Below are 23,201 nucleotides of genomic sequence, written 5' to 3' on the forward strand. Positions count from 1 at the left end.
TTTTCAGGATTTTTAACTACAAGGAGGCATATGCTTCTGCAATTTCGTTCCTTTTAGTGAGGAGTAATGAAGCAATTTACGTTATTCAACGAAGTATCATGATTTCATTTCTTGATTTCGTATTCTGTAAAATCATATCTTTTCCTGGGACTCAAATTTGATGGTTTCCGAAAATTATACGTTTTTGTTGATATTTTATTTTCTTATTAAATCTTGTTCATGAAACCGCAAGTATGAAAATCAATGTCAAATTTTATCGTTTTGTCGATATATAAATTCGTGAATAAATCCCTCACGAAAATTAACTATTTAACGGTAGTATTTTAAAGTGTTACCAAGCCCTTGGAAAATATATATATGATAATTAACTTGCATAACATATTTCACAAAATATACTCACAGTTACATTTAGTTCAGTCATCATCTTTGACCAGATCTAGTAGAAATCCCAGAAGTACATTATTAGTATTTGCATTTTTTGTTTGAGGTTTAAGTTGCTTACAAATCAAACTACGGTATTGACATGTGACTTTACAAAGCTGAACAAACCTAACCATTTTTTTTAAATGTTGATTGTAAATTGCTTCATTTTATGCAAAGTATATTTGCATGTCAGATTAAAAATCACGACTTCAGCACACAAAAATAGCCAATTGTCTTTAATGACAAATAGAAAAAAATTAAAAGGTTTCACATATACTAGTACGAGTGCAGGGAAATAATCTTTACAGCCCTTCCCTTATTGATTTGAATTTGAAATACCATTTTTTGTTGGTATTTCATTTTTGAAATGTGATATGACATACATATCATATAGACGTATAGCCATAAATGAGACTATCAAATTAAAATCCATCTTTTAAAAATGAAAAAAATATCCAGGATCAATTAGCACATTGTTTTTTGAGTGATATAACTTCCTTTAGATTTCAAATCCGTTCGAGGTATCGGCGAATACTACAAGATTGAAATGACAAAGGTTTACAGAAGACGCTTACTGTTCTGGAACACCTTGTATTACTAACCTTGTACATTTTCAGCGGTCTCCGTGTAGATATTTTTGTTCATATTTTGCTCTAGGTTAATGGAATTTGAGTTTGGATTATGATTATGTTGACCGGTTGTTATTTTCTTGATGTTTCATATCGGTACTATGGAATCACCATTAGAATTTGCAGTTCTGACTGGACAGTCGGCTTACTAAATGACTTTGCAATTTTGCACACACTTCTGTCGCTGTCTATCGACACACGAGCGATACCTTACGTTTGTGTAGACTTATAGACTATATTACCCATTGTAAATAAGCGTTATCATTCCGAGCTCTTTCTCCTTGTAAATCCGTATTTCTCTGTCAACATGTCATACATCAAAATGTCAACTGTATTCTGATCTATCCGGGGTGGACTGGGGCGTGTACTCTCTACTATCAGTAAAGTGAACTAAGGATGAAAACATTACACTACTCTTTGTAGGAAAGGACATCAAAGAGTACCGAAGAGTATATCTATTTCATTGATGATAAGAGAGGAAAACGTGCGAAGCCACGGCTTTATCACATAACTCGTGTCGATTTCATTTAAGCGGAATCTATCAAGGTAGGTGTTAAATTGTCAGCAAGTTCTCATTCGCTTTGTTTGCGGATGCCGTGAAATGAGATCGTCATAATTTGATGATATTGTAATGGAGTTTTGTACAATGAGTAACGATTTAGGAACGTTTTCAGTTGAAGCTAATCTAATACAGCCTGTAATGATTGTCTTCTTTCCAATTAACGCGCGTGTCAGAAATCCAAATGATATATTGCGCGTGTAATCATGATAAATTAAATTTATTAAGCATAAACCTAAAATTAAAATAATGACTGTTAAAATTTACATGTTTATTTATTGGAAATTTTGTTAACCTTTGATTTTTAAAATTATTATTTTTTTCTTGTTATGAATACTAATTAGCATTTTTCGGTTTAACTTCTTTACTGATGGTATTATCTACCACATATCACAAGTATTTACTCATCATCCACTGTTTATCTGCTGTTAATATTGGAAATGAATGTGACGCTTATCAGGAAGTATGTATCGATATATGGGCCTAATGTAACTCCCGATCTAGATTGTGACATTACTTTTTACCATTTTTGATTTCCCTTAGTTGTATAGGTCCTTAGCATCGCTGACTAGTCATAGAAGGACGAAACAGCTGTGTATTACAGTCCAATATTTAGCTTTTTTATGTCTAGTTCTTAGTTTGTATTGATAAGTGCTATTCACTTGTGTGTCTCTTGTGGAATTATTGTGATATACAAGATTTTACAATATAGCAGAGAAGGCCTTGCATGAGTTTCATATGACACTAGTGTAGACTTTCATCTATTGTTTGTCTCAGATTCGACTTGTTCGATAGGTTCGGATTTACTCTTTATCAGTGTTGTAACGCATTATTCCAATCATTACTGATGTCAATATCTCACAATCTGATGACGTGACATTCAATTTGGTGTCATTAACATTTGTTCATAAATTGAAATGTAACGTCATAATCTCACATTCTGATGACGTGACATTCAATTTGGTGTCATTAACATTTGTTCATAAATTGAAATGTAACGTCATAATCTCACATTCTGATGACGTGACATTCAATTTGGTGTCATTAATATTTGTTCATAAATTGAAATGTAACGTCGTCATCCCACATTCTGATGACATGACGTTCAATTTGGTGTCATATACATTTGTTGATAAACTGAAATGCTACATTAATACATATGTATTTTCGTAATATATACGGTAGAGTTTTGATAAAAGAAAATACTGCGATGTAAAAATATTACCATATAAGATTTTTTTATCTTGCAAAATCTGTCAGAACAGATCTTTTTGTTTGCGTTCAGTTATGTCAAGAATTTTTGTAATATTTTCTCTTATTTTCTTATAATGGGAACACACATGTTTTGTTCTAAAATCAATATAAAAATTAATGCATCATCTTATCAAAGGTGTTTGGTTATGTCTTATATAGTGGGTTAACAGTTCTCAAGAGAGTAAGAATAACAGATCAAGACAACACTTTAAAAAATTTAAATGAAATCGTCAGGAATAAGAATTATTGCCCTGAATTGGTACGGTAACTGGTAAATATGAAAATAAATGAGGTGTGTTACTTTATAATAATACACATTGTATGCTAGGTAATATTCATAGAGGATTGAATTTCGGGGGAAATACGATCGTTAAAGATGGTATGTTTTATATGTTTAAAAACGAATTTATCATCTACAAATGTATGTTGTATATCTTTGTACTTATGTATACTAATTAAAAGAGAAGGGCGAAATTTCTGTGAACTAAATAAATGTATTTATAATCGGGGCAACCACGAAATATTAGACCCGTTTAGTTAAGGAACCACAAAGTATTATTTTATGATAATTACATTAATGCTATGTTTCATTCTTAAGTTCTTTTTATCACTAATGTTCATTGTGTTTGTATCAGGTTAAATGTCCTAATGTTGAAAACTTTTGTATTTGTATCAAATAATTGTATCGATATCCATAACATCACAACTACAAAATCAGTATGAGTAAAACTAGGTAATCGATCGTATTGGTATCGATCGATAAAAAGTAAAGAAAAGAAGAGTAAATAGTCATTAAACCCTGCAGTGATATTACCAATTCAGGACTCAACATTGGTGCTAAATATAAGGAAAACTTGTGAATTACACGTTTCGAAATAACAGTCAAAGCAAAAATGGAGAAGCGCTTTCTACCCCTTTCATAATAACAGATATTAAACTTGTTTTTACAACTAATAAATGTTCATTAGATATTTTGATCAAGCTTGCAAAAAAAAAATGTTTATGACGTTACTACTTATCTCAGGGGTAAATACCTATAAATGCAATTGGATACTGATTAATATCGAGATCAAAGTTTCGGTCTGTACCCATCTGCAAACATTAATTCATATAGATGTAGAAAAAAACACGGACATATCAACATGTGAACAGAATCATAATACAAATTCCATAAAACTGGCGCAAAATATCATATAATTTAAGATTTTCACGGAGACCAATGAAAAAGTACAAGGAAAATAAGACCAGGTGTTTCGGAAGGGTAAACGTCTTCTGCTTAAACGACGTCAATCGCCATGTAATTTCTTGGCAATCCAAATAGGTATTGCTATATTCCCAAATGAGAACAAAATTTACAACAACGTAACCAACAGGCAAAGAACGAACACTAAACACCTGTAGCTTCTTATCGAACAAAGAAGTAAATCATATCTAAGTGATATCAATATAACAAATTATTTCATGTAAAAATGTCATTATATAACTTTTGCATATTTTGTACTATGTCATAAGGGTGAAAATTGAAATGATTAATGTTTGATATCAGAGATCGGGTGAATTTACCAACGGGTCAAAAAGGAACAATCCGGCAGAATTATTCCCTGCATATTATTTGTGAAGTGAAATATTATCACACTTTCTATAACTATCACAAATATTTGTTATTACACGAATTTGATGAATAATTGAATTCAAAACATGCATTATAACAGTCCAGGTGATTGTTTATAATATTTCAAACCACCTGGAACGACCAAAGTCTCAATGTTTATAATAAAGAAACAAACTGCAAATATTGACGTGACTTTAAATACCATCATGTGGAGAAGCCGTCCCACAAGCGGCAAGATACCACCCAATCAAATAAAGTGACAAATCCCACTAAATCACAAAGGCCAATGATTTGGAGGAGTTTGGAAAACATCTGCTCCTTAAATGGCACACTTGTAATGATTTTCGGTGGCGTCTACAATGTCACCACACTGATAAAACACTAAAAGATAAAAGTCTTTACGAAGTAGGGTATATGAGGTTATAGGTCAAGATTAAAGAGCTACAAACTACCCCAGAGAGCAGAAGATCCCTGTAGACATGAAATGCCGTGTTTTTGTATTGATCTTGGTCGTCGGGGAGCTTTGCCTGGTGTCTTGACCTTTGCCATCTAACCGTTAAACGATATAGACACATATGTTAGTTTCTAGAACTGAAATGGACGCAGTGGTATTCATTTATCTGTCTGTCATACCTAGGTGTCCGAAAGAGAAACCTATCTATCTGTAGTTTGGAATTTATTCAAATAGTTCTATATTTGTTTGAAAACTTTGGAATGATGATCACGTTAGTTAAGTTTCACTAAATCTGTATATATCGAGTTCCTGCTTCACAGTTTATATAAATATGTTCAGTGAATGTACTGGTTTGTGACTCCTATCAGATAAAATGAATTACATAAATCTTCAAATAGCAGCAAACATCTCGTGAAAGTGCGCGAGAAGTCTTGCTGTGGGAGGAAACCGGAGTATCCGGGAAAACCCATGCGTTCGGGGAGGTAACCCCATACCTTTAGACGTACAATTGGTGAATTGTACCCTAGTCGTTTTGGCGAAAGGCTACATGTTTATAGATACATGTATTTTATATTTCTTAACCTTCTTTCAGTAAACCAATTGATGTCAATGAAGACGATACTGGACTTCAAGATAAAATGATGGAACAGGTAGATAAATATCTTATGTCAATAAAGATGATTTATTGAATCAGAACTAGATAACTCCGATATTGAAATTCTTCATGTAGCAACTGTTTACTTTCTAATTAACCGTTCGGTGATTAACATTATAAACTTAGCTAGCATCTTCACGAATAAGTTGGCTTATAGCAAAAGAAAAAAATAACCATAAAAAGTGGTATTTTAAATCGAAAAGAGCAGTATCACGACAGACTTATTTTTACAAGTTATAAACTATTTGTTCGTACTTTTTTTAGTTTTGGTTTCGGCTAGTTTGGTCACCAAGTACACTTCACAAACATAATGTCTGCTTCAGTTTACATGTCGCCTTATTTGCCGACGATCGTTGCTTTATTTGTTTATAAATGACTCATGAGAGTTACAGTCGTCTAAACTTGACAGGTGCCCAACTGTAAACTCATGACAAACATGAAATGCACATGTCATTGTAAATTTTCCATTCGTCCTTTAATTGTCAACGCATAAGCCAATATTGCACAAGTAAAATCCCGGTACAAGATTGACGATTTCAATTTCGCCTTTTCAAAAGAAGGAATAACTATGATTTAATTCTATTTTACATTCAAATAATGGGTATTCCTTATCTCGAACATGCCGAAACTTGGATTTAGAAAAATATTTAGTCTAATAAGACAACGTATTAAATACTTTATAGAACATCAAAACATCTCTGTAATATAATTGTCCAATATAAGGCAATAAATTAGGTCTCGCGGTGATTCAATAATGGTAGACGTTATTTGGTCATTAGAGGCACACGTGATCAACATTTCTCAAATTCTTTGTTTTTATATCTTTAAAAAAAATCCCACAGTTTGCTACCAAATTATATATGACAAATATTACCATCCAGAATGAATCAATATATTTTTATTTATATTCTAAATTACCTACTTGGTATTATAATTTTTATGATTTTATCAAAGTGAAAGTATAGTTACGACAGAATATCATACAATTGTGTTAGAATAAAGGAGGTTAACTGTTAGATATTTAATACATTTATAATTTCACCAGTTTTTCAGGAGAATGATTCCATCTTTGGAATTACTGTGACCATCAGTGTTTCTACAACTTCATTTGATTGCTAGACTTAATTGATCACCTCTTTATTCCTGATTATAAGTTTTCGGCCACTTTGCCACTTCTCGCTCTTCCTTCCCACTTCCTATCGTATCATATGTCATTATATTTGCTCTCTTTATGCTGTACTTGGTACATGGACTTGCATTTTTCAGGAGTCTCCATGTAACTCTTTCTTTTGGTCATATTGAGCCCTAGTTTTATAGAATCTGAGTTTGGAGTATGCTTATGTTGCCATGTTGGTATTTAGTTTTTTTCTGTCCAAGTTTTGTTGAATTTGTGTTTGGACTATGATTATGTTGACATGTTGAGATTTGCTTCTTGTTTTTGTTCTCGCGCCTCCTTGGTTCATACTATTGACTTTTTTTTGTTCTAGTTCCTCTTCGGCTCACTTTGATTTTTTTTCTTGCACGTTGTCGTTTCTGTACTAGCGCATCTGAAGTTCATGTCCTAGCCCTTTATGTTTTAGTAGTATTTTCTCCTCGGTTAACGTTGTCGTCTTTTTTTTTTTGTTCCAGTGCCTCTTCAGTTCAGGTCGTCTTTTTCTTTAAACGTTAAGTTGCTAGTAACTACACAGGTTTTAAATTATCTGTAGGATGAATTGTCAAGTAACTACGTAGAGGGGTCTTATACAGATTACAAACCATATCTGCAGTTTTACAAACAAAAACTTTCTCAAGAAGACATCTCGACATGTGTGTGAAAAGTATCCTGGGAGGAGAAAATATTTGTAGGTGTTTTAGTAAACGTGTCAATAGCGGAACTGATAAACCAATATCCATTTGATAGCCCCACGTGTTTGTTCATCGTGAAGGTAAACGTTCCTGCTGAACAGATGGTGTCATATTCCAATTTCGGCGTCGTCTGCCGGTAAAGTTTATAATGAGATATTTGCTAATCATAAAACTATGGCATTACATCGTTGTAAATGGACGATAGATTTATAACAGACTGTGACGTTGGTTGGCTGTATCCTACTTTGTTTGTCACTTACCTGTAAAGGTTGTACCGTCTTTTAAACTCTGATAAAAACTTGATGGCGGAGCGTGCAGCCATGACCAAAACAAAAAAGTTACAACATACCTTGGTTACCAGCCATATAGGCAGAGGACACTTCAAAGGGGTGTCTATTGTAATGTAGTAGGTTCCTCGTGGAGCTTATCTATAATAGAAACGATTTAAAAGCTTAGTGTGGTTAAACGGTTGTATGAAGAAGATTTCACTAAGTTTGTGACGGATCAGTATGGGGTATATTTCTTAATCTAAGAGAATACAGTATAGCTTTCCTGGGTAAGCAATACTTTCTCATCCAACTATAGGTCACACTGGGGACTACAGGCAGGTGAAAACTGACTCACGAAAGCATGACATGGAATTTTTCCGAAACTTGTCCATAAAGATGACTTGAAATCTGTACTTTTGTTCGTTTTTTTTTTTTTTTTTAATTTTTGGTGATCATGATAAAATAGACACTATTTTTTTTGTCTTAAAGATTGCTAGCTTTATCAAATATTTGACACAGTACCTTAGTCCCACAGTACATTTGGTATGTCAAAAACCGGGAATCTTACTCGAAACGGTTCACAAAATGTATTGTAATGATTCTCATCTTCGAGAAGTAGTTTTTTCGCGGTGTTCAAGAATAAAAAAAGAGATATTTAAAAAACTATCTTGAAAATAAATCAAACAGAAAAATACCAAAATATCTTTCATCAAAATTAAAAAAAAAAAAAAAAAATAGAAAATGTAGACTTTAACATTCGTCTCTTATTTAGTATGTTATAAATATTGCCTAGTTCTAACTTCTTCCATAATGTAGCCAATGAAAACATGAAAAATTACATTAGAAGTAAATGTAATTTATCACATCATAATTTATCGTAAGCTGCGAGTTATATTTTTAAGAAAATAATTTGTTCATGTCTTAAAGATGAAATTACTGAAATATTGCATGTTGTTATTTGTTATTTAAAACTGGAAATCTCTACTTGAAAAAACACCCAGTTAAAGTTCAAAGACCACTAATAAAACGTTCTGGTTTTAAGTTCTGATTATTTTAATCAAATATATACCCAATTAAATCAGAAATCAGTTTTAACTCTACTACATCAAAAAGGCAACAAAAAGGGACAATTTTCTACTTAACAATGATAATTCCCCATTTCTACATAGTATATTCCTTCTCCTCGTTCCAATGATCACGATCCCACTATAACGTGTCAACATAAAGCTGATGAAAAAAACTTTCAGTACAAGGCTTCGGGAAATGCAGACTGGCGAAGACTATTGGAACAAAAAAAGGCATCACGATGATCTAACTTAATCAGATAATGTTAAGTAAGAGAATCGTTGATGTTTGTTGTAAATCTCATTTGATAATGTGACATAACTTAGTTGGATTTACATACATGTCGATTGAAATGTTGCAGTTCTTCAGTGAAAATCCCTTGTATTTTTTTTTGTTCGGTTTTTTTTTTCGTTTCACCAATTTTTGATCTAAATTATTGTTTGTATTTGGTTATTTTTATCAATTTGTGCTTAGACCTGGAATAGGAGACCACCTAACCAACTTTCTTAGGGTGATTTCTTGTCACAGGTTTTGTTTAAATGTTCATTGAAAATACTGGCATCGACCGCGTCGTTACCATAGCTTGATAATTGACATACATGACTATAATGAATTCATCCTCTGAGAGAGAACATTATTGAAGAGCTCAAATTATATATGATTACACTATAAATAATATTTTAAAACAAAGCTGTTTGAGTTACAGATTCTAAGATATCGCAACTTCTTGTTAGTATAACCAGGTATGCGAATATGTTGCCATTTAATGCAAAACTATCGTTGGCGGATTTTACCTTTGTTTGTTTACATTTTCTTGGTAGTAATATACCAGCATACGCTGTTTTATTTGATAAGCTGCCCAAACAACTACAATGTGAATAATATTCCTCTGCAAAAGGATTCGTTTTCTTAACGTCAGCAACTTACGTCGCCTAATTTCGCCACACTCCTGAAACGTTCCTTTGGATTTCAGGGTTAGGTAAAATATGAGTTGTTTCAATATCTCCCCATCACCCTTTTTTTTGGTCTTTAATTATCAATTTTTTTCCAATTTCGTTTTATTGCAGTGTTTCCAATTTTGGTCACGTCCTTTATCAATTAATTATATGTAATGTGTTTTTTTTCTTTTCTGTTTGCTGACGAGAATCCCTCCACGTTTGTGGTCTGAGTTACATTTGTTTCATACAATATTAGCACAGCGAGTTCTCCAGTCTTGGCGGATGTATCGGATGGATCGATGTATGAGCTAATACAAACCTTTGGAGACTACTTAGTATTTCATTTCAATCGCTTATCTCATTTACTTAATACGAGTGTTATAAAACTCGAGATAATAGTTATTGACCTGTCTCTGCCTAAACAGCTCTAAGATAACGTTTTACCTCGACTATTTACACGAAGTCAGTTGCCCGTATGGTGATAACATGTTAAATTGTGAACTTGTTTCAATAAATAACATAATACCTGGAGACTCATGACCTGATGGGAGTTAATAGCTGTCGGCTACTCCGGGTTCGAGATATCTCAACACGACGTGGATTAGGATGAAATATGAATCTTTGTCTGACAATGCTGACTGTGAAATGTTATTGATCTTTGGTACAGAAATCTTTTCAGTTAATTAAATACGAATGAAATCGCACAGGGAATGTACAGATGTCAGAAGAACTACGGGTTTCTTGTACCAATTGACCATTTATCATAATTATTGAAAATATTAAATTGTTGATTATTACGAATGAGACAAATACAAGATATATATAACATTTATTTATTTATTTATTATTTTCAGATAAAAAGGTATTGCATCTTAAATTTAATTCTTTTTCTGGTTGTCCAACATACAAAACTAATGTATATTTTGTGAATCTGACCAATCTGTAAAATATATCATCTGTAAGTTATTTTGATCAACAATATGTTTTACCTAAATTACATTTAACACAACCTAATATTCCATATTTCTATTGTTACGTAGCTTGATATGTGTGGCTCGATTGGGTGACACACCCTCCCTCATCCCAAACAAAAGAAAAAAAAAACAAAACAAAAAAAAAATATACAAAAAGCACAAATACAAAGGAAAATTAAAAAAATTCTCGTAATCATTGCTCATATTGAGCTTAGTTTCTCAGTCGTCGTTAATACCTAACCGTAACGTCAGTGTATGTTTGTAATAATTGTACTGACATTTATTGGCTGTAAAAATGCGAAAAGACCTAAACACATCTGTACATTTTGTGACTTTATAAAACGGATAGAAGTGGGGGTTAGTAACAGCTAAGTGTGTTATGACAATAAATAATATATAAATCGTGTTACTTTTAAAACGATTATTACGGGAAGGGATAATGCTAGATGAATCGGTGCGATTTCACAGAAGCACAATTTTGACATATTTGCTAATGTGATTGCATACTGATATAAAGTATTACAGCTCACTGGGTGATATCTGTCTTAGTATTTAATGGTATGAGGTGACAGAGCAATGGAAGTCTTTTCTGAAGAATTATTTTTTTCATTTTTAAAAATAATCTTAAACGTGTTGAAATCTATCATTAGTATTTAACCATCATCACTGTCAGTATATACAAATTATTATTTATCCAAAATTTGTTAATATTTCTCCCTGTAATAGTATTTCCTATGACACTACATCATTATGAAACCAAATGAAATTCGAAGTGAATTATAAAAAAAATATATTGTTTATACACTGTAACCTAAATTATCTATAAGATGACTTTCCTTATGGTCAATGATGTAGAAAATCTGAAATGGTCCAAACTGTCATGAAGAAACCTTTGAAATGATATGACATCATAAGCTAGAGGTCATCTGCTCCTCTTTAAAATCAAACTCGATTCATTCTTGTGTGCCAACAGCATCTCGTTAAAGCTACTAGACATCTCCAGTATGGAGTTTGATTGTTGTTGACACCGTGTGTATGTACAAACACTCACAAGTTAGCTAGCCTGCCTCTTCACCCGATAGTGATAACTTACCAATTGTATTGTTTAAATTATCAGCTTGGTTGAAAGTAAAGCCTTTCTACTTGAAGCTAAAGGATGAAATAACCACTCCATATAAAGTGTAATGTACACTAGTTGTTCTATATAATAAGTATCAATCTGTTGGGGTCTTTTAGTGTATTTGATAAGCTTATTTCATCGCTCCAGTCGTTTGTACTCCTATGCTAACATTCAGAGTGGCCTTTGAAGTACCCGTGAAGTGGCCATGCCTATCTCAATACATTCATATTTGTTTTCTTTTCATTTATACAATTCAGAGTATACATATACACAAGCCTCCTAATTATTGATTTGTTCAGTTTTAATTTTGTTTTTGTGTTATTAAGCCAAGTGGCAGCAGTGAGAACAATTGTTTGAAAAAGAGCGCTGTTTATCGGAAAAATTAGTTGTACATTGATTCAGTACTAGCTTCTTCGCTGTCCTGTCAAGTGTGTGTACGATCTCTCATGGACTCCCATCGATTTAACACACAGTCTGGACACGCCCCCTCTGTTTACAATGATAACACGAGAGGGCGTGTCCAGTCTCAGTCCCACCAATCGTCTATGTAGGAGATACGGGTAGTGGATCAAATGTGGTTCCTGCTCTTGATAAAGGTTCACCTACCCTAATTCCACCCTCTTAATTGTTTTGAAAATAGATCTTTGTGTGAAGATGTCATTCCGAAGTTGACAGCTGAAACCATTACGCTTACACGAGTTCTTAATTCAATGCGTGGATCGGTAAGAGGCAATTTAGAAGCTTTAAGTGGCCAGTTTACATGTTTGAGTGTGCACGGATTTATAATCTTAGCATAAAATCAATTTTCACACATAGATGGACTCGCATCTACAAGAAATGAACGGAGGGGCAAAATCAAGCAGTAGCTTTTCCGTGAAGGACATACTGGATCTACCTAAAGGAAAGACTGTCCTGAGTCCCGGGGGCCCTACCACTGTCAGCAGCGCCACCCTACTGTCTATCCCTACGGTCCCGGAAGTACCGGACCTACCATCCGTCACCGGATACTATGACAACGATAATCCATATACACGCTGGCTCCAAACTAACGAACACATGCATTATACTAGTAAGTATACGGTTTTGTTTAATAAATGATATAATGTTAAATTTGGTAGAAATTTTAACAAGGAAGAGGCACTCTAAAATTAATACCGTGATGAAGTAGATATCTTGAGGTTCTAATACCGACACGGAAAAAAGATCAAATCTTTAAATTTCACTGTTTATAATCTTGAAGGAAGGAAGATACGAACAGAACACTCCGAAATATATATTTGTTAGTTACACGTATGATGCGTAAAAAATAGATTGACAATTAATCATTTATTACTTTTGTGCATAAAATTGTGTTATATTTATTCTTCTACTATCTATACATTGTCAACGTTTAAGATTTGATAGAAAATATCCTAATAATGTAAAATAATCATCACCTAACCTTATTTATTGATATTTGAAATCGTTAAAAGCAAATATTTTATTCACTTTTCCAAGAAATAGAGCAGGACGTTAAAGTAATATATTCATTGTAAACAACTAACTATAACTTGATCAGTTAAAAATATATATCTTTAATGACAACTAGATTTCTTCTCAATGATAAGTACACATAAAGAACGCTTGACTCCGGATAGTAATCGTGTAATGATGTCAGGATTTCAACTCTAGAATTAAGAAATATTTGGTGAAAGGTATTACACTTGACACTCCTTGCGGTAGACCTTGTATTGGCCAATATATCATCTGGTTATAGTCCCGGAATTATACTAAGGTAAGCTAGTGATTGCTTTACCTGTTCTATATATCCAAAAGGTTTTCTGGAGTTATATATAAAGTGTCTGATTTAAAAATGCCTACCTCGCTTGGTTGACTGTATAAAGATGATGTATCATTCATTTAAACAAAACCTTTACTGTTCTTGATATGTTTATATATTTTGATATTGCTTATTTTGTTAAAGACAAATACATGACTGTTTGCAATAATGTAACAGGTTATCATACTTTTTACTTAAGTAGTAACGTTTATCACAAACAAAACATATACTTGACGTTCTTTTCATACCAGATATTGAAAACTAAAAAAATATATTGAATTATTCGGAAAGGGCATCTTCTACGGGATTTTTCAAAGTCGCCTTATAGACTTAAGCTCGTGAGATCTCTTGCATCATTGACGAATCCAAGAGGACCAAGCGGATCCTAGATAAACTTTTATTCATTATTTGACTACACCATTGAAATGTGCTATTCACTTATGTATCTTTCATAATTCCTTATAGGAAATTTTACAGAAAAAAAAATTCATATTTCTAAGTTTTTGTAATGTTAAGAGTGAAATACAAATTTTTCGTCTTGTTTTCGACTGAATAATTTGTAGTTTGTTCTTAACATCTCAAGGACAACGCGAAGTGTTTAAGATTCAAGACATGACTTTGTTTGTCGTGGCTTTACTTGAAGTTCATCGCCATTTATCTAGATCTGATATCACAGGGTTTATAATCGCCTAGTATTTGCTATGGGATCATACGCTATCTAACGAAGGGAAGAAAGTAAATACGGCAGTGTTATAGACTATAGGTATTGCGTGAGATAGTACGATCAGAAACGTAAATTTCTAAATCAGTTCGTACAATGTGTTAATTAGTAAATTAAGAAATTTAAATGTCCGATCTTCATTATTTACATCGGGTTGGTCAATAGATGGGACTCCGTATATCCTCTACCTTGTTTTTTGGTGATAACTAACGAAGAAAAATGATATCATTGATAAAAATAGGTAGATGTTGTACTACTGGGTTCAGATTGGATTTGTTATACATGAGTAGTAAGATTGCATATGTAAATCATGTTAAAACCGCTTCAGTATAATTAACTAGGCACTTGTTTACTCAGAACAACAGTAAACAATATCGAGTATATTTACGAGACCCGGTTTGTGGATTCATACCTGGTATGACCTGAAGACACCTTTTCTGCCCCGTCCAGTAAAGGTCAGATTAATAAAGTTAAACTGACTTTGAATGGTATACCACTAATACTTAAAACCTATAAAAATCATAGCTGATAAATTTTGGTGTAAATTAGCATGTGTTTGTAGTTCCTGATTTTTTTTTTTTGCGATAACAGTTGTTAACTATCGTTTGAAAGATCTGGTCATGGCTCAGTTAACTTTCTAAATCATGGAGATGTTTGGATGGAATTTCATTTCAGAACATTTAGACCACGTAGTTTTAAAACAAAGGAAGAAGAAAATAATCGTACCTTAATTGTTTTCCTTTAAATAAAATACAAAATAAAAAGAACTACTTGTAAGATGATCGCTATTTAGAGATATTAAGACTGTATATTACTAAGATTTAGGATTTCACACAAGTATTAAAAAACTGTATTACAGTTAAAATACAGTGTCTATCATTTCATTTTAATGATGAAATAAATACTCGCATGATTTAAAAATATTAAAAAATGATGATAAAATACAAAGTAAACAACTACTCCCATAGCAGTGTCAGTGTTGCCAAACATCAAATACATTATACCGTTAACATAAAAAAAACCTTCAGTTCTTGATTTTTGATATCATCATTGATATATATATATATATATAAAGAAATATTCTTTTGGATAAACGTTATATTCATCGATTTCGAATTTTTTCTTTGGTGTAGTTTTTAAAAAGATAAAACAGTCAAAGAAACTGATGATATTTACCATATTGCACGAGTTACTTATTGTTACACATTAATAAGTACATTTGTACCATATATACTTTAAATATAAGGAAGCTAGTATAAAATACAAAACCAGTATCCATAGTATACAAATGCGTATCTCAATAGCAGATTTAGTTTCCATCACTGAAACTCTTCTTAACTTTGCTGGTTTACTGGAATAATTTGATTACATTTATACCTATATTTCATCTTAAAGTTTCCATTAGTGATGTGAAGATAACTTTTTTTCAAATTTATTTGAATATTGTGGACACATGTTGAAATGGGAGATCATATACATACTCCTTTTGGAAACTTGTATAGATATCTTTCAATTTCAATTTTCACAGTTTATAAATAAAATTGTCAAAGATAGAATTAAAGCATGCAATATTAGTTTACATAACTTTCCTAACAAATTTATATTAAAACAAATATACGTGGATATAAGTGATATGATAATACAACACTATAAACTGCTAAAACAAATGAACAAAACAGGACCAAAGAGTCATTACCAATCTATTCAGCCTTAAGAGAGAAAAGGGCAAAATTCAAGACATGAACTAAGGATTGTGCACAAGTATGTTTTAACATATACGTGCTATTAGGCCGTAGTGTCTGATCAATGTACTTGTGTTTGTTTATCATCTGTCTAGCCTCCTCAGGAGAGGAAGTGTTACCAATCCATGAGAAGTCATTACGACTCAATCCCGATATCATTGCTTGTCACCTGATACAATGTATGTCTCTAATTGGGCGATGAATTAGGGATTTAATTCAAATAAAGGAGTTATATTCCACACATATAAAATATTTGCATTTCATGTTTTCACAAAAGAAAGATATAGGCGGGGAAAATCAGAAGGGAACATCGCTGTTTGTTAAGAGCATATTTCGAAATTGAAAGACCACCCATATTAAAAAGATCAGCAAACAGACATGTAGCATGAACGACCAACCTCCTTTTGAAAGAGGTCATTTTAAACTTCTTTATTTTTAACGACGAAACAATTTAAAACTCTCCTGCAAATATTTGAAAACATTGGAGGATTGTTGGTTTCAGAGACGGGTAAACAATTCCTTATCATGAAATATATTTACACTGCCGTTAAAATTGTATTGATAATTTTAACCAAGTATTTAAAGATATATTTCATACATCTTTATTTTATGGACCCTAAACATAATATTACCTGAAGTAAAAATTTTATAAGCAAAATTCTAAACTCAGTTTTCAATAAATTAAACATTAATTATACATATGATATTTTAACTCAGATACAAACGAAAGAGCAATGCTCATTTTATTTCTCGCTATTGAAATATATGTTTCATGTGTTATTATTTCTGACATGTTCAACAAAATATTTAAAAAGCATCGCGCTGATTTTCAAACATGTTGATGGATTTGGTATATATTGTATTTGTTTTCACTCTGATAGTATTGATTCAGCTTGATGCCGTGTACTGCCTACTATGATACTACTCTCAGAGTAAATATATTTTTGTGTATCGATCCTAACCAGCTGTTACGTAATTTCACATTACCTGTACCTCGAAATCAAACAAAATTGATTCATAATACTTAGAAAAAGTCCGAATCACACGACAGAAACATATGGTAAAATTGTATTTAAATGGAGGGTCATGCGAGGTTCTGTCTGCATTTATTTCTGTTACTACATTCAAATGTATTCTAAAAAACAATAAAACATTTCGTTATTTGTCTCATCCCTTTGAAGATTTTTTTTCTGCATTTTCTTTTGTCCTCTGCCTCTATCACTTCCTCCTCCTCCTCCTCCTCATCCTCTTCTTCTTCTTCTTCTTCTTCTTCTTCCTCTTCTTCTTCTTCTTCTTCTTCTTCTTCTTCTTCTTCTTCTTCTTCAACAAACAACAATAACAACATCAACATAAGAAGCAACAACAAAGTCGACTAACGTTTTCTAAACTGAAATAACACAATTGTATAACACTCATCATTTTATATCATTTATATTAAAAAGATAATACAAATAGCTGAGAACCAACATTTCTTCAAGGGATTAGTCGGTGTCAGTCTTAAAATCTTTGTGGACAACACCTTGTTGCCCTAGGTCCTTTCCACGTATCACTAGACTATCTTATTAACGTAAAAACTATGTCGACACGGGAATTGACAAAATGATTATTCTCAGAGGGTGCTACATTAATCAGAGTCCACGTCCCGTGGTCTTGGTGGTAATTAGCCATTATCACACTTTCTAATAATATAACATGATTAGAAAAAGGCAGCGCCATCAAATTAATATATAACTACATTTATAGTTCAACTCATAATCCTCTTAACTACAACAGAGAAAAGAAATGGATTATCTCATTTACCTTGAAATGAAATGGATGGTTTAAATGCGTTCACGTGTCAGACACATAATACTATTACAGTATGAATTTCTATGTAGTGTATTGACCACAAAAATAAAAAAAAATATATTAATATTACATTAAAAATAAATAAAATGATGTATGCAAACAAAGATATTGTGTAAATAAACAAAACTATCAAGAAACAACATGTCAGCATAATCATAATTCAAACTCAAATTCCATAAAACTAGGGTAAAATATGAACAAAAGAAAGATTTACACAGAGTGAAAAAGTGAAAGGTGACCAGGTGTAACAAGTACTCTTGTATTTCTTGATATTCGAGACTGTATTTAATCTTTAATATGTGGAATATTGTGTTTGTTCAGTGTTGGTATTTTATTATGGTCTATCATATAGAGAGGAAATCTTAAAAAAAGAAGGAAAACACTTTAGAACTTCATCCTAATATATCGATTTGAGTTTGATGATACATTTAATTTTTGATCCGCCCAATGCCGGAGATTTTGTTAGTAAGCTCATTATAGTGAAGTACTCTAATAGTGTGAGTTTTATAAATAATAGTACATTTATCTCATTCTTCTACATCCTGGTATTTCTAACAAGTAAATTCATAAACTTTAATATATTTAAGTGTTTTTTTCTATTCTCATACAAAAAATGAGTTACTCTCTGAAAAATGGTTGTATGATAATTGATTCTTTCGGTATTTTGATCTTCTTCATTACATTTTCTATTGTTTCGTGTTAAAATGCTATATATCCTACCCGAATCAAATCAATCCTCGATTCTATCCTGCTGAAGTTATTTATTATTTTGCGTTTCGACTTAACCAACCATTTTATTTTATTTTTGTTTTCGTTCTTTATCCATTTATATCTGAATGCGGAATTGATATTTAAAGTAAAATCTTTCCTTTTTTGTAATTAGACCGATCAAAAAGAAATTTATCTGATAATTATTTACACTTTCCTTTTAGTTTTATTTCTCTGTTTTATAATCATTTTAACCTGACTGTGAACAGAATATGAATTACTGTTAAAACGGACGGGATATTTTACTTTCATTTAGATATGTGTTTGTTTTCTTGATTGTTTTTCATGCACTCTATACCTTGATTCGTGTCCAAATACATCAACACAAAGTCTCCTGTGTTTTCATCAGAATCACGTATTCCAATATTTCGACATTTATGATGCATCAGCTAGGGAAGAATAATTCCGATTTAATTGGTCTGTCAGTTTAGTAAGACCTTCTGATACGAGATAACTGTAACACATGATAAGAAAATGAAAACATGCACTTATCAAACCGATAATCTAACAGAAATTTTATAAACATTTTTCGCGGAAATGGTTAAAAATCAAAGTTAGTTAACAACACACAAAATACTGATAAAGCCTACCTGAATGTTTTCAACGATCAAACAAAAAGGTGGAAACTAATTTTAAATGATGTTACGGTGCTGATCAACGGATGTGTTATGATGTTACGGGCAATTATGCAAAACACAGGGAAAATCAGCAACTCGCTGATGGTCATCACTAATATGAATTCATATTAATGGCCAGAGTTTATGTGAACGCACTTTCAAGCTGCTATCGTTGTTAATGGGAAATCTGTGAGAGGTTTTCCGTTAAATGATCAAGATGCTTTCAAAATAATATTTGACGTCCACTCTGATCAGAACGGAAACCATTATAAAATGAACCATGAAACCAATTAAGCGTGAAATGTGTATCATTTAAATTCATTTTCTGATAAAATCCAAACTTTAATAATACTTGTTACGCTATAATTTTATTTGATGACTTGGATACCTGTGATCTCGATGACAATGTTTGAAGTCGCTTTCGTTACCCAATGTGTTCGGTGTTTACATAGTGTCGATAGCTGTTAATGTAAACTATGACGCCACAGGCTTAGGTGATGTTGGTAAAATATTTTGTGTTCTGCACATCAATTTTTTACCTAAAAGGGTTTCTATTTTTACACGAATATTTCGAGAACAACTTGGTTTTTGTGATATGAGAATTCTCAGACAAATAGTCTTACGTATGAGTAATTCCAAGCAGATATATGGAGCTATTTTAAGACTAAGAGTTTCAGATGAACAAAGGATTTTAGATTTCGGAATATATTTTGGTACCTGTAGCCAAAGAATTCGAGACAAAAAGGGATATTCTAAACAATTTCAAGATAGATATAGTGTTTTTAGACAAATTTCGAGATATGTTTTTCCTTCGGGGACTTTTTTCCGTTCACATTAATATTCCATTGTGAGATTTACAGGATAATTTCCATATTCAGGTTAGATCTAAAACAGCTGGTTAGGATCGAAACAGGACGGAGTAAAATGAAACCGTTTTGGTTTATGATATATGCCTTTAGTTTTCATATATAAATATGATTAGGTTCACATGTTGGTATTTCTTGTTGTTTTTTGATGTGAGGAAATTAAATGTTCAGTGTTAGGACAAAAATATAACTCAATAAAGAAATGGTTATGCTGTTATCTATTTATCATTCGTGACAATAGAAGACCTACAATAACACTTAAACAGATGACAATTTTAAACATTAGTCACATTTTCTAAAAATAAACCAGCAAATACCGACCTTTTTCTTCCATGATGAAACTCTCTAAACGAAGATAAAAAAAAATAATATTTCAATATGGTTATCAAAATGTCACGTTTTACCTATGGATGCATGAAAGAATAAAACTGAAATCTTAATGTTATTGTGGTAATATAGATATATAAATAATAATTTTCCCTGATAATACAAATACACAAAACTATTTATGTGAATTCAATAAATCAGTACACTGTTAGCGTGGAGCTGTGGGATCTTTGTAGTAAAATTCTGATTTCGTATTTATCCATAACACATTTTCGTCCTTATAAAAACATTATCTTAACATCGTAAGAGCGAAACTTGCGTTGGGTGGGCTTATTTACTGATTTAATTAAATCGTCCATCTATCAAAACGAGCCGTGGCGAAAGCCTCGATCAAAGAGTGATTGTTATCCTAACTGATTGTTGAAGTCTAACCATCGCCATAGGTGAGAAAAGTCGGTGTTGTGTCAGGTTTGAAGAGAAACGTGTGTCCATTTCATGACTTGATTAACTTGTATAGCCCTTCTATACGTTGGTATTATCATTGCTGATCTGTGTTAATTTCCATCTTCAGGTTTACCCCACATGAATTCACCCAGCGACTCGAATCACTCCAGCGATGTGTCCACGACTGAGAATCATTCTACTGTACATAATGACATTACAGCTGTGAAATCCGAATTAAATAGTTCCGAGGACTGTGACAAACTAAGTGACAATGAAGGTGATGATTCGCAAGGATCTCATAACAATGATGGCCAAAAGAAAAGGAAACGCAGAGTGTTGTTCTCAAAGGCTCAAACGTACGAACTAGAAAGGCGATTTCGTCAACAGAGGTACCTAAGTGCCCCTGAGCGTGAACATCTAGCAAGTATAATTAGACTCACGCCAGTTCAGGTGAAAATATGGTTTCAGAATCATAGGTATAAGCTAAAGAGGTCTCGGCAAGAAAAGGGGCTAGATCTGAACCCATTACCGTCTCCAAGGCGTGTGGCTGTTCCTGTGCTCGTGCGGGACGGCAAACCATGCCAACCTGGAATGAACGGCATTGTGAAATCCCAGGAACCCCTACCAATGCAACCGAATATGAACTCTTCCGTGAACATGAACAGCAGTTTGAGCAATATGAACATGAACCCTATGGGCTCTTTAACAATGAATAATTCCATGAACTCGAGTTTACCTACATCGATGAACAGTATGAATATGAGCTGTTCATATAACTCAATGGGATCTATGAACGCAATGAATTTGAACATGAACATGAACATGAACAATATGAACGTGTTGCCTAGTTACAGCCATCCTTTGATGCAGCCTCAGACTAGATGGTGGTAACATAAAATTTTCAGGGAAGTAGTTCCCTGCTATATGGAATTAGTTCTCTATCAAAGGGAAATAGTTCTCTGCCACAGGGAAATAGTTCCTTGCCACAGGCAATTAGTTCTCTACCACAGCGAAATAGTTCTTTGCAACAGGGGAATAGTTCTGTACCACAGGGAATTAGTTCTCTACCACAGGGAAATAGTTCTCTACCACAGGGAAATAGTTCTCTACCACAGGGAAGTAGTTTCTTGCGACAGGGAAATAGTTCTCTACCACAGGGAAATAGTTCTCTACCACAGGGAAGTAGTTTCTTGCGACAGGGAAATAGATCTCTACCACAGGGAAATAGTTCTCTACCACAGGGAAGTAGTTCTCTACCACAGGGAAGTAGTTTCTTGCGACAGGGAAATAGATCTCTACCACAGGGAAATAGTTCTCTACCACAGGGAAGTAGTTTCTTGCGACAGGGAAATAGATCTCTACCACAGGGAAATAGTTCTCTACCACAGGGAAGTAGTTTCTTGCGACAGGGAAATAGATCTCTACCACAGGGAAATAGTTCTCTACCACAGGGAAGTGTTTCTTGCGACAGGGAAATAGATCTCTACCACAGGGAAATAGTTCTCTACCACAGGGAAGTAGTTTCTTGCGACAGGGAAATAGATCTCTACCACAGGGAAATAGTTCTCTACCACAGGGAAGTAGTTTCTTGCGACAGGGAAATAGATCTCTACCACAGGGAAATAGTTCTCTACCGCAGGGAAGTAGTTTCTTGCGACAGGGAAATAGATCTCTACCACAGGGAAATAGTTCTCTGCCTCAGGGAAATAGATCTCTACCACAGAGAATTAGTTCTGTACACAGGGGCGTAGTTCCTTGCGACAAAGAAATAGATCTTAACCGCAAGGAATTCGTTCTGAACTGCAGTAAACTAGTTCTCTTACAACCAGGAACTAGTTCTCTGCTACAGGGAATTAGTTTTTAACCAAAGGGAATTAGTTCCCTGTGACAGGGACTTAGTTTTTAATCAAGGGGAATTTGTTCTCTAAATTTGGTATCATGAATTAAAAAAAGGATCTGTGTTTCAAAAGAAATTGTGAATTTCAAACTAAATCTCAAAGAATCGATAGATTAGTTACTGAGAAAATTGGCACAAAGTGCTATATCGCTTAAGATTTGACAATTAATGATTTGCTTTTAACTCTTGTCTTGTGACAGAATTATGTTTTAACATGACATTTTTCAATAGTGCGAAATGTGTATTTATTGATTTAAACGAAAGTGCTTTATAGAATTTTTTCACGATAATTTTATAGGTTTGTCCGATTCCCATCTGTATTGCACACATCAACTTCATTAACTATGTTCTTCTG

General features: G+C 32.9%; 1 protein-coding gene across 1 annotated transcript; it reads left to right on the forward strand.

The window, feature by feature from the left end:
• Positions 1–1,530: 1,530 nt before the first annotated feature.
• LOC132551479 (homeobox protein Nkx-2.2a-like) lies at positions 1,531–21,840 on the forward strand. The gene is made up of 3 exons (XM_060215624.1): positions 1,531–1,598; positions 12,614–12,866; positions 21,077–21,840. The coding sequence occupies exons 2-3, from the start codon at positions 12,614–12,616 to the stop codon at positions 21,838–21,840; spliced, it is 1,017 nt and encodes a 338-aa protein (XP_060071607.1). The 5' UTR covers positions 1,531–1,598.
• The last annotated feature ends 1,361 nt before the right edge of the window (positions 21,841–23,201 follow it).

This window comes from Ylistrum balloti, unplaced genomic scaffold (genome assembly GCF_031769215.1).
Source record: "Ylistrum balloti isolate Yb309-2 unplaced genomic scaffold, AGI_CSIRO_Ybal_v1 Utg370200, whole genome shotgun sequence".
NCBI lineage: Eukaryota > Metazoa > Mollusca > Bivalvia > Pectinida > Pectinidae > Ylistrum > Ylistrum balloti.

Bases quoted from the DNA above. Each gene is read 5' to 3' on its own strand.
- LOC132551479 (XM_060215624.1), top strand. From the start codon at position 12,614: ATGGACTCGCATCTACAAGAAATGAACGGAGGGGCAAAATCAAGCAGT. The intron at 12,867-21,076 runs GTAAGTATACGG...TTCCATCTTCAG, and splicing joins CGAACACATGCATTATACTA to GTTTACCCCACATGAATTCA.